The following is a 12,774-nucleotide window of genomic DNA, read 5'->3' on the forward strand; positions in this document are numbered from 1 at the left end:
TGACGTGAAACCTGGGGGAGGGGTGAAGCAGGCAGTTTACATGTCTATTCTTGGCGCCTTGGCGTTTTTGCCAATGGCAATAAAACTGTTGGGGGGTACAGGTATACAGCTTTGCTGTAGAAGTCTCTTGTCTTTGAAGCACGAGGCTCTCTAGCGTGAGGCATTAACGAGTGTCCCGGTGTTTTTTTAGTACGCGTTACGTTCTAGCGTGAGGCGTAAACGAGTTTCTCGGTGTTTTAGTACCGTAACTACATGAGACGACGATTACGACGGTGACAGGAGACGCCAACAGCCCCAGCCCCTAAGGGGCTCCACCCCTAAGAAGCCCCCAGCTACTGCCCCCCTCCTCCTTCCTTGCCCTCGCCTCACCTGATCCCCTGGCCGACATTCTGGAGCACGTCCCGGGGCTGCCACGATGAGGACGCAGTGGCGCCGTGCGTCTCCAGCTCCCGCTTGCGCCGGATGTAGCCCTCCAGCTTCCTCTGGAGCTGCGCGATAGACTGGGCGCACTTCTGGTTCTTCTTCTCAAACACGCTCTTGATTCGCTGCATTTGTTGCCGGTCCGCGTTGGCCGCCAGCTTCAGGTACTCATTCACGTTGTCTGCACAAGGGGGGGGGGGGGGTTGCAGAATTGGTACGCCTGCACCTGACGCACTAAAATCCCTTCGACAACGTGACAGATGCTGATTTGAAGGAAGCATGACAGTTTGAAACTGGGGGCCTTTTTTCAACGACACTGGGGTTGAAAGCCTGCCATAGCTAAAGTGACCAGACGTCCCGATTTAGGCGGGACACGTCCCGGTTTTGCGGCTGTGGTCCCGCTGTCCCGCGGCCTGCTTGTGGGACGGTGTTTTGTCTCGCTTTCGGCAGGAAATCTGGAAAACGGGTATCAAGCCCAGTGTCACTAATGAAGAGCTGGAGAAATGAAAGGGTCAAAGAACCCGTTTGAGGAACTTCAGCAAAGGAGCGCACATGACAGGACTAAGCAAAAAACTGTTGCGTGTTTCTTGCTTAGTCCCGATGTCTGAGCTGTTTTCTTGAAGTTACAGTGTACCAACAAACCGTTGAGTACACCCATCTGTATTTGATGAATGGTGCGTGGACGTGCTTCAGTACTTGTTTACTTCTTCAGCAAATAACGCAGCATTGCTCATCGAACAAAGGCCGAAAGAACTACGACACGAATAATCTTTCAGTTAAAACAAAATTGCATTAAGCCTTAAGGTCCCTTCAAGCTAGGTGCCACGTTCTTCCTTCAACCTCCCCCCCGGTTCCGCTTTGGGGTCCGAGGAAGATGGTCACTTTAGCCGTAGCCTTCACAATGACCACCGCCACTAGGCTACTGGTGGCCCCTGCAGGATGAAAGCCCCGTCCACTGGCTCCTAAACCCTTCCGTAAAGTTTCAAAAGAACGCCCACCCAAATTTCAGAGATATTAAGTGAAAAATATGGGGTGGGCGATGTTACGGGTAAGGTGCGAAAAACTACAAAAAAAGTGCCGGCACCGCCAAACAAAACTGCAGAGATATCAAGGAAAAAACGCGAGATTGGCGAACTTTTGGGTGAAGTGCGGAAAGGACAAATTAGTGACCACATCAACCCATGAATAGATGGTTCGCGTTTATTTTGTTCACTCCTCAACGCTAAAGCAGTAGATTTTAGAGGGTGGGTGATCTTTGGGTTGTCTTAGAAAATTGAATATTTCACTCCTAAAAGGGGATGGGTGATGTTTTGGGGGAGGGTTTGCACTGCTTGCACCCAAGTTTCCTTATGTTACTCTTATGCCAGGCTTTCTGTCTGCCCCTGCTTGTGATCACATCCCTCGGTATTCAGACTGTTCTCCAACATTTCAACCTCCATTTTCTACCACAACATACGATGCATGCTTCCACAACCTGTGCCTGTTTTCTAGGTTTTTTCAAAATTCCTTAAAAATGAATGGTTGGCTCCCAACTTTTTGCTTCTCTCAATTTGAGAAAACAAAGCATTGTCATGGCTCACTCCGAAGAAATGCTACAGTAAAAATTAACCATCCAATCAAAGTTAAGAGCGACCAAAGCATTCCTCGAAATCTTTTCTTAACACACGTTCAGATGCTTTCTTTCTTTCTTTCTTTCTTCTTCTTTTTTTTTTTTTTTTTGAGATAAGCCATTTTTCCACTTCCACTTTTGTTTTATAACGGGAGTTCCACTTCCGTTTAAACAATTTCCTAAGCCTAGTTTATGATGAAATCAGCAACACATCGAAGCCAAATTGCCTGAAAGGGCTAATGAAGCTGCCGGTAGTAAGGGGCACGATGAAGCAGCAGTTGGAGTGAGACTAAAAAGACACTGACAGCAAGAAAAAAGAAAGGGGAAACAAACTGGCATTCACATCCACGCAAGAGCTCAACGACTTAAAAAATTTAGGAGGTGATATGACAAAGTCACGTCAACAGCGCTTTGTCACGTTTTGTATAATACTAGCCCATCAAACGTCAGCACTTTTCCGGGCAAAGGTCGAAGCACAGAAAATAAACTAGCAGTACTGGAATTTGTTGCTCCAGCGTTGTCACAGCAGCCACGGCATTTTTGCCAGCTTCGAATTGTATTTGTTCGTATGTATAAACATGTGAACGCTATACTTTGTACAGATAAAAACCGAAACTGGAGCGTGTCAGGACTAATTTCATTTTTGTTTCGCAGTAGTGGAACAAAAAAAAAACTGAACCAGCAGGAAAATCGGTGCTCAGTACATTATCATGCTTGCTTTACTACTTTACTCTTGATGGTCTAAGGCAACCATGTTTCTTTCCCATTTTAAATGTAATATGGTAGCCACAAGCAAATCCTGAATGGCACTAGAGAGAGCAATGAGACTCTGCCTGGAAAAAGCAGTGAACAACACAATGTCACCAAGTTCACTCAAGTGTCTAATGAGGGAGGCCAAACTTGGAATGGTTGCAGAGTCACCTGAGTTGGTGGGCATGTTACAACATGCTTTAATAATTGCCTATTTGGGCTTGAGTTACCGCAACTTCTTGGGACCACATCCCCCACTTAGAAGACTATGAATTTGACAGTGGTAACTGATTGAGGAATACCAAATATTTTGGCAGCCTCACCATGAAACATGGATTTTATAACCATGTTTCTGATGCCTCCCTTGCTGACCTTGCCCCCCCCCCCCCTCACCCCCACCTTTCTGCAATACCCCGAAATGGGTGCTTAATGAAAGAATAAATGATGATGATGACAATGATGATGCACCACTACTCATGGGAAAGACATGTAACTCAGTCCAGTTACAATTTTTTTTTTTACAGAAGTCCATTAGAACACAAGTTAAGGACAGTTTTGAGGCCCAGACTCCCATTCACTTAGATGTAACCCAAATTAATTTTAGAACTGCAATTTATAACTACCTATGGCAAAAATTAGGTTGATTGTAGAAGCAGTTATAAATATTTTATGCACAATAAATGCAGCATAATTTGTTTTAACGTGTGAACATTACGGCATAAGCCAGGGATCATGTACTACTACTAGAGTGTGAAGACGGGCTAGCTGGTTCACACATTTCGCCTCCACAGCTTACAGTGAAAGCCGTTCTGAGTGAGAGCCGTTCTGAGAGCCCTTTGTCGTGCAACATAATAAATGTGCAACGGTGACAATGACCACATCATCAAAATAACAGCGCGCACACAACAACAACGGCCACCACCCACCGTCGCGCGTGGTCTGCTCGGCCTTGATGAGCTCGCGTGTGCGGGCAATCTTGTGGCTGACATGCTCCAGGGCCGCCCTGGTGCGGTGCAGGTCGGGCGTGTGGGCCAGCAGGGTGTCCGTCTCGTCTGCGCCGGGCGCCACTCCCCCTGCCCCTGCACCCCCCGGCCCCTCCCCCATGGCTCCCCCGCCATTGGCCAGCAGCGAGGAGCTGCCCACCAGCGCTGCAGGACCCGGACCCGCACCCTCCTGGAACAAAGAGGAGGAGGAGGAGGAGAGAGAAGAGCACGGGCACTTTTAAGCAAGGCCTACATCCCTTTCAGCCCTGAATTTTTCCCTTCTATCGAAGATTTTTTCTGTGCATTTTCTTTAATATTCGAACCCTATAAACTTAGAAACGAACAATTGAGTTTGTGATGCAACTAATTAGTGATTTACAAGCACGACATATAATTAGGTCGTAAGGCAATTAAAATTTAAAATTACAGGATAAAAATGGTTAAAAAATTACAGCATAAAATAGGTTTTAATTAATTTTGCAAAGCACTGAGCCCACGTACAAAAAATAAAGCTGGTAGTGGAAGTATTTTCAGATTTACAGCCATATAAGACTTCCGTCCTTGGGGTCACCCTTACATCAGTTTGGTGTTCACAGCAATGCCTTCCTCTTTCTAGAATTCAGTTTTAGCAAAAAACAAACAATGGTGGCATTCATCGAAAGAGCCATCCTTGGACAACTATTTCCCCGAAAATTAGCCATTTTGGTTTTGTTCGCAAATTGCCAGAAAACTTTCGGTTCATGTCCTAAATACACGACACCAGGGCCGAAAGCGATATGGATAGGGCTGCATGTATTTTGTATGTCTCCAAACAAAAAGTCACGCATCTTTGAAGCGCAAGGCACTCTATAATGCCACGTTGGTCGCTGTGTGGTTAGGCATACAAATGCCTACACGGGATGCAGGAAAGGTGTTGTGTACAACGTCCCTCTGTCCTGTGACAAGTCGTACGTAGGGCAGACGGGGCGTTGTATTAATGACCGCCTGCGCGAGCATGCAAACTCACTGAAGAAGTTTCAGGGGAGCAATCTGGCAATCCATTGAGGGAAGCATAAATGCTCACCGAAGCTCGACCACACCTCGATAGTGAGCAGATACCCGGACCAGCGCTCACGTGAAATTTCGGAGGCGTTTACTATCTACAAAATGGGGGACTTTTGCGTCAGCATGCCATCAATCGCTCTGCATGCTAAAGAGATTAACTATTTAGGTGGTGTGACTGCCGTGGGTGATACCACGGAACAGCAATCTTAGTTTTTCATGATGTTGTCATTCTTGTTTTCCACATGCATTGTATTTCCCTTTATATGTCTCTGTTTTAGATGCGACTGCATCTCATTCCCTCGCCTTGTCCCTCCATACGGCGTTGTTGTTGTCCATCCACACCCCTCCCCCATTCTCCTCGCCGCGCGAGCTGCGCTCTCCGCCGCTCACCCCCTCTCCTCTCCGATAGCAAACACTCTCTCACGAGGGGCATTGGATTGGATTGGATTCGATTGGGTTGGCTTGGATTGGATTTGGATTGGATTAAAGTGGATTGTGTTGGATTGTGTTGCGTCATAGCCGCGGTCATTCCAGCATCAGCGTTCCGATTTCCATCGATGCGTTGAATGGAGCCTAACAATTCTGCTATCGCATTACGCCGCATGTTAAATAAAGAATACATCATACGCGTTCCTCATGCGTTTTACGCAATTAGAGAATCAACCCAACGGAAACACCAAGCGAACCCCCAAGATGCGTCGCATCTCCACAGGCAAGGTTCGTACGGACTTCAAAAGCAGAAATTCAAGGGTTTTCAAGGACTTTTAAGGACCAGAAAGCACATTTTCAAGGTCCCCATCTAACGTTTTATCTGGGGTTATTTATAACTTTTTCAACACAATGCAAAATTTTATTGCCCAATGCCTAAGCATATTAGTGCACATTTAGATAGGTGCTAACGGGTTCGTGAATGCTCCCCCAGCTTTATTTTTCATTTCATAGTCGGTACTTAGAGGTTTATCTTTTTTCTTAGTGTTTTGCTGAGGCTGTTTCATTTAAAAACTTTGTTAATGTTGCCTGCATCTCCTGCTTTGTCAGAAAGAGTATCAGCTGAAATTAAATAAGTGTTGCTGCAAGGCAGGATGAACTCTGTACACGTCCACCATTTGCACGTAAAAGCAAACACAGATGGAGCGTATAAGGCACAGCAAACATGCAATGAGCGGCCGTCCACAGACTAGATGGAACATGCAAGATAGAGAACAGAAGCCGGCTTTCATTGGAATGTATGTGACATGGATTCTATTGAGTGCTGCTCCCAATGTTGCCTCATAATAATGAGAATCCACCAAAGTCGTAATTTCACACAATACACTGAAACTTGATTGTTAGAATGTTTTTTTTTTACATTTTAACACCTAAAATCTACGACAAACACTTCAAATTTTTGTGAAAAGACAGGACCATTGGTTCTCTCCAGAAAATTCAAGGGTTTTCAAGGACCATTTTAAAATTCCAGGACTTTCCAGGCCTTGAAATTGACACTTCTAAATTCAAGGGTTTTCAAGAATTTCAAGGACCTGTGCGAACCCTGACAGGGTTCCCCTCGCGGGAAGGTGGGGTAATTTCTTTCATTAAACTTCAGTCGTCAGTCAGCGCCCGTCCCTGTCTGTTTTCACTCATGTCCCGTCCTTTGTGCTGTTTTTATTAATGGATTCCTACCGACTCGCCCAGCTTTGCACTCTCGTTCAGTGTGCTGAGAAACAGCGACATCGTGTGAGTGCTATTAGCGCATGGTCACCACCAAAGTCGCATGCCGTTCAAAACAATGATTTTCACCTCAACCCTATATGTTTCACCGTTTGGATATGCATCTCGAGTGGATCAGTTAATAATGGACACCATTTTCAAATCAGTTATCAGTAGGCTCAATTTTCGACGTCAGTGGGGTCTCAGGTGAAATAAAGGTTCCTCAGAGCTTTGCCACTTTGCAACCTGCGACAGCCATGTCTTAGTTCACACCACCCTCTCTTTGTTGGCGCTCAAAGTGTCCGCTTGTCTAGTTTCCGCCAGCTCCCCAAGGTAGCCGTCCTGTTGTCAAGACAAGTCGCCGTCCTCCATTTTCAATTTCCCTTTTCTTCGGTACTCGTAATGGGGACGCTGTGTATAGTTCAGACTCAAGCTTCGCTGCTCGCCCATCTTCACAGGGTGGCATGGCTGGTAAATTTTTTGTTGTATCATGCAGTGGAAAAACAAAAAACAAAACAAATAAAATAAAATAAAAACAAAGAGGACGCCTCACCACTCCTCATGATGCATTCATTCCAAAAGTACAAGTGTCCAAACGCCAACATACCCTCTCATTACCATCAACCTTTACCTTTTTGCGTCTCTTTCTTCTTAACTCAGTTACTACGACCTGCCTCACACCCACGCCCACATCGCCAAGCAAGGACAACATTTAGCACACGTATACCTTCACGCTCCCTTAACAGCAACAGTTGTAATTGGTATGCTCAAATTACTCATGTAGGCCCCAGTACATGTCTCTAACACACGTTTTTAATACCTGCGCTACACAGCCGTTTAAAAGGCCTTCCGAAGGCTCTTGAACCAATTGTCTGTCAAGTGCCCCATTACAAATGCACACAGTTCACTTCCAGGTGAGAGTTCAGTTGTCAATTGAAAGTTGCTGTGTAGCACAGGCATAAGTCAAACGCCCAACGTATTCCCTGAGTCTTCCTTTAGACAGCTGACTCTCATCAAGCTGTGGTGGTCTTGGGGACGCGCACTTGTCTTGCATTCTGAAGGTCCCTGGCTCAAACTTCCCCCCCGACCGAGTTTACTTTATTTTATTTTCAACACGATTACCCAGTTTTTCATTCCTCGAACCGGATTGAACATAAGGGGCGAGGAGTAGGAAGAATACACAATACCAGGTGCAACTTGGACGCTGACTCACAGGCAGACGCACAACAAAAAATTCTGACAAGTGGCCCGTAATGCTTCGAGCATCAAAATGTAATGGTGAAGTGGCATTCAATATTTTGTAATACTAAATCAAATCACTTCCAACTTACCATTTGCTTTGTATCAGATACTGACATCAGGAAATGCTGTCAAGCAGTAAAATCAAGCTAACAACCCGGTTGACCTGCTTATGATGAAATTAGGACACTGTCCACTAACGAACTTTGAGGAATAAAATGCCCGCATTTGATCAAAACGCGATGAAAAAAAAAATCCCGGAACTTCACTCCTCACACGTACAACCTTTGCCAAAATTTTCTAGGCCAAGCCAGAGATTTCGGGCCACAAAGAAGTCAAAGCACAAGCTTAACGTTTAACTGTGACCAAATTATTTGATGACAGTAAGAAAGGAATGTCCTTTTTGGCATAAAATGTTTCGGCCCCACTCGAAGAGAAACCTTGTGCTTCGATGCTTTTGTGGCCTACGCACTTTCGGCATGGCCCAGAAAATTTTGACAAAGACTGTACCAGACATTCTACACAAATGACGATAGTAGCACCGAAAGAATGCAACCCAAGCCCTAATATCTTCCCCACAAGACCTGCCAGACTGGATGATATGTAAAGAAGGAATGTTTGGTCACAGCCGCCTGTGAACCTTGCAATGGCAGCCAAGCAAAGCGCTTTTTTCAGTTGGGAGTATGAAGATTATCACATGGTGGGCACTTCCTTCTTCTCGAAAGAAATTTTCGCCGTCAATGCTTCCCGTAAATAGTTTGTAAACTACGCCAAACTACACTGACAGTCAAACGAATCCAGTCACTACTCTGCATTTATATGAGGACTAATCATTTCAAAATCATTTCAGGCAAATTATTACGTGCATAAAAAGTATTGCGAAAGAAAGAATGAATAACCATTCCTGTACCCACAGCAAAGAGAACTGAGTATTTGACTCACTGAGCCAATATCTGTTATTCCCGTGCTGTGACTGCAACGGAAAGCATTATTGTCGGCCAAGGAGCTGTTGCAGATAGCTAAAGGGATTCTTAAAGACTTTGCAGTCAAAGAAAAATCCACCGCATGGGCATAATATGAAAGCATGCGCAACAATACCCAAGGCACTACGTGCAACACTGCCGTCCACTTGGAAAGCCCAGAAAATGTCTGGTACCCCAAAAAGAGATGTCTCCCGTCGTATTTTCGCACGTAAAACCCGCACCAAAAATGCAAAAATTTCAGTGGCAAAGTAGCGGTGCGGATAATACGCAGGGTTTTAGCTTCACGGCAATGCGCGTTGTGCTGTGAAGATGACCTTGTGTACAACAGTGAGGACTCCTGCTCAAGTGATAGCTCTAGCGAGAGCAAAGACACTGAGTGGGTTGTGACTTTTGCCATGCAATCAGTGTATTCTACTTGCTAAATATACGCTTTTTCTGTCTGCATAGTATGTGATGTTTTGCTTGAGCAGTAGCTTTGGTGCAGCCTTTCCTGTATCAAATGTGCGGGCAATTCGCGAGGATTTTTTTTTTTCTTTTCCGGCGGATGAAAGTAGAGGTGCGGCTTACATGCAGGGGTGGGTTATGCATGCGAAAAAACAGTATTTCAACTCTTCAGCTATTTTTTTTCTGCGTTATGCCCTTCGTCAGATGGTACTTCAGTAATTAACTGGCTGCCTGCATGTTCCACCTATTGTGAGTGCTTTTGCATATCGCTGACGAACACTCTTTTGTGTGAGAGCACAACACGAGGGGGTCAACCAGCAGGGGAAAAAAAAAACACCGACAGATGGAACACGTGTGTCAATATGAGCGCCAGCTAACAACTGCTTGTTTTGGTGAAGTGGCACGCTGTACAGGGGGAAGCCACATGAGTGCACACGCACCCGAAGACACTGTGCGCGTCAAACAAACCCCCCTTCCTCTCTCGACGGAGCTTATCAGTCAGGACTGACTCAAACAGCGATAACCTGACGACCAGCGAAACAGCAGCAGACTAAGCTACGCACAAACCCCTGTGTTCGTTGATCCGTTGATAATAGTAAAAAAAAACAAGCTTCCGCAAACTCTTTGCAATTGAGGACGCTTGCACCTGAATGTTGTCAATGCCCACGGAGTGTCGGCACCATTAGCAGAGCAACCGTCTGCTTGAAAGCAAACGTTATTTTCATGAAGTTTTGTGCTGCCTTAAAGGCACTGTGAAGATGACATATGCCGTTGTCTCATTTTAAGGGGCTATCCTTTGATAACTTATTCAACTCCACACCAGTACTGATGCACTCATGCACACTGTTCCCGCCAAAAAAACATCACTAATATTAACAAACTTTCAAATTTCCCACCATTCACCATCATTGGTGAGGTGGCCAAGCCCAGAGTGGTCAGTGCGCTACCAGCGTGATCAAATGGAAACCAAAGGCACAAATACAACTGCACAGTCTTGCTTCTTGGCCGGACTGTGCAGTTTTTCACTGGCCGCTAATCGCATAAACTAGCCTTCGTGACATCACAGCGGGAGTGCAGTAAAGTGGCTCGTGAGTCATGACCTTTTTCATTCGTTTTCTTCATTTGCTGGCTTCATTGTTTAAAGTTTGCGTTAAAATTGGCAGAGCTGTTTTCCTTACTTGGCTACCTTCCCAAAGTCTAAAAAATGTATTCTGTCTTCATGGTCCTTTAATTAATGAATCGGAAAGATCCCCCTCCCCCCCCATACAGGCATTTTGGCCACACACAGGCACAATATGAAACACCGCCTTTTCACCACCCCCTAGCCTCTTTATTACCCTTAGTAACGGTGCACAAAATCAGTTCAAAATGGATTGTTGTACTATTGATTGCTTCAGAGGACATGGGAACTTTATTCTCATCCATGGTGTGAGGAAATAGATTTATTAATATTATAAAGTGCCCCTCATATAAGGCACCACCTTTTCGTAACGTACGCTACACTGATATTAGTACAGGTGTGTGCTGCTGACTTGGCAGTGTCGTTGCGTGCCATCGTCACTGCCAGGACTAGTAACCTATTGCAGCACCTCTCTTCATTAAGACATGTGCATAGCTCAGTTTTTGCGTCATTACTCATAACACCGTCCCAAGGGAGCGGTCTATTTGGTGCGCGTGTTGTTCTCAAATGTAAGTGCAATAGTAGCTGACAAGTTGGTTGAACTTTCTGGCGCTCTTACAAAACGTAAAAATCTAAGTGTACGGCTGTTTCAAGCAATTTTCCAAACCCCGATTGGCGACGCCATCACAAGCTGGAGAAAGCAAACCGGCGAAACACTTAAAACAAAACAAAGCAAAAAAAGCGGCATGTTTTTTGTTGATGTTGTTATAAGCAAAGGTTAGAATTTCCCGAAAGCACACGAAAAGTGTTTTACCCAAATTGAATCCCTGCGGAACCTGCTGCAATCAGTTTTCTTCAGACACTCTACGACCCTCATCTAGAAATCTTTGGCTATATTCTTTTCTTAAACGATAAATATCAAAGCATACTCATTACAGTGAAATAACTCATTTGACGCAGTAAAATAATCGTTTATGATTTCGTTGCTGGAAAATTCAACATTCCTGGTTTTAGTGGCTGGCTCAAGTTAGGTATACCGCTGATTGGTGTTGTCCATGCCAAAGTGCACAGTAAATTTGGGTTATCAGGTGCATCGTAATGGAGGGCTGCAAATTGATTTAGATCCCTTCTGGTTCTTTAGCATGCCCAAAGTTCTCATGTAACAGCCTTTTTTTTTTCATCTCCACCTCAAACATAGCAGCTGCGACAAGGAATAGAACACACTACTAAAAGAAAAAAAAAAAAAAGAAAATAAGAGGCTCTACATCTGGGACCTTTTTGGTGAGTGAGTAGCAACATCATTTGCATTTGCCGCTAGAATGCCGGTTAGCTTTCGATTTGTCATGTCTCTGCAGAGGATTTTTGTAGCTAAATGAGAGTAATACCCTGTTTTCCTTATTAATCTCTTTACGGGGGTTCCCTTTGTTGCTAAACCAACGCTGAATAGGCTATAGAACCTCTAAACATTTTGCAGGAACATGAACTCAAAAAACATATTTTATCTCTAGAGCGCTAAAATAACAAGCAATCATTCGATGCGTTTTTTTTTATCGTTTCGCTGGTATTATTGATGCTACGAAACCAGTACATTTTTACGGATACCGCTATTTTTACATCTGAGACCTGATGAAACAATACTGCTGCAGTCTAATTAGAAGACTGCAGTTTAACAGTACTAGTAAGACAAAAGAAGAGGGGGAGGAGAGTTGTAGAAGATCTTATGGCTATTTACAATAAAGTGTATTGTTTACCACTGACCTAAAATGATATACAGACTAAGAGTAAAGATCAAAGTCATCACAGCATGCTTTCATTCACTACTTTTTAGCTAATTACAACAGCCTTGCTCTAATGTCCACTTCTGCCACATCAAATGACCCAAAATATGTACCACAATTGCAACAATGATTTATGACAGCCATAAATTCCTGCCGTTGCTAACACCGTAAATGTAAATTAGCATGGTGTTCAACACTCTGTCAACAGTAAGAGGAGTACTTGAGAAATAAAGCTCCGAACCAGCTCAACTTTGCAGAATCCTGTTGAGTTCTGTGGGAGTTATGCTTACAAATATACAAGCTCAGCTGTCAGAAACACAACGGTGATGTTATGCTTGAAGTTGCAAGTTAGATTCCAGACCGTGGAATGCTCTAGATTTTTATTCTTGATGGAGGTGAAATACAGGAATGCCTACATGTACAACATACCATCCTGCATTGTGGAAAAACCTCTAGGCAATCAATCTTACGCAAAGGAAACATTACTTAACCCGTAACAGTGTTGTTGGAAATGCACTGCTTTAGATTTTTTTTTACGTTAACACCAAGCCAGAGCTCTAGAGCGTGAAGCCCACAACTAGTAAGGGCTCTTCAACAGAACCTCCAACACAATTGGAAAACATTCTCCTTACCAGAAAGGAATTTGCCCTCACGAAGCCCAGAAATGCTGGTTTGAAGGACGCAAAAGCTGAAACAGCCGCGTGAGGTGTGCGCA

At 44.5% G+C, this 12,774-nt stretch overlaps 1 protein-coding gene across 4 annotated transcripts in view; it reads right to left on the bottom strand.

The window, feature by feature from the left end:
* LOC144175499 (transmembrane and coiled-coil domains protein 2-like) overlaps window positions 1–12,774 on the bottom strand; it is a 51,456-nt gene that overhangs the window by 23,761 nt on the left and 14,921 nt on the right. For all 4 annotated transcript variants that reach the window (XM_077704580.1, XM_077704576.1, XM_077704577.1 and 1 more), the window contains 2 exons: window positions 3,706–3,952; window positions 370–601 (listed from right to left, as the gene is read on the bottom strand). In XM_077704580.1, the coding sequence (XP_077560706.1) occupies window positions 370–601; window positions 3,706–3,952 (479 nt within the window). The remainder of the gene's footprint in view (window positions 1–369; window positions 602–3,705; window positions 3,953–12,774) is intronic.

This window comes from Haemaphysalis longicornis, unplaced genomic scaffold (genome assembly GCF_048455015.1).
Source record: "Haemaphysalis longicornis isolate Haplotype H1 unplaced genomic scaffold, Haemaphysalis longicornis Haplotype H1 scaffold_3, whole genome shotgun sequence".
In the NCBI taxonomy this organism is placed as follows: Eukaryota; Metazoa; Arthropoda; class Arachnida; order Ixodida; family Ixodidae; genus Haemaphysalis; species Haemaphysalis longicornis.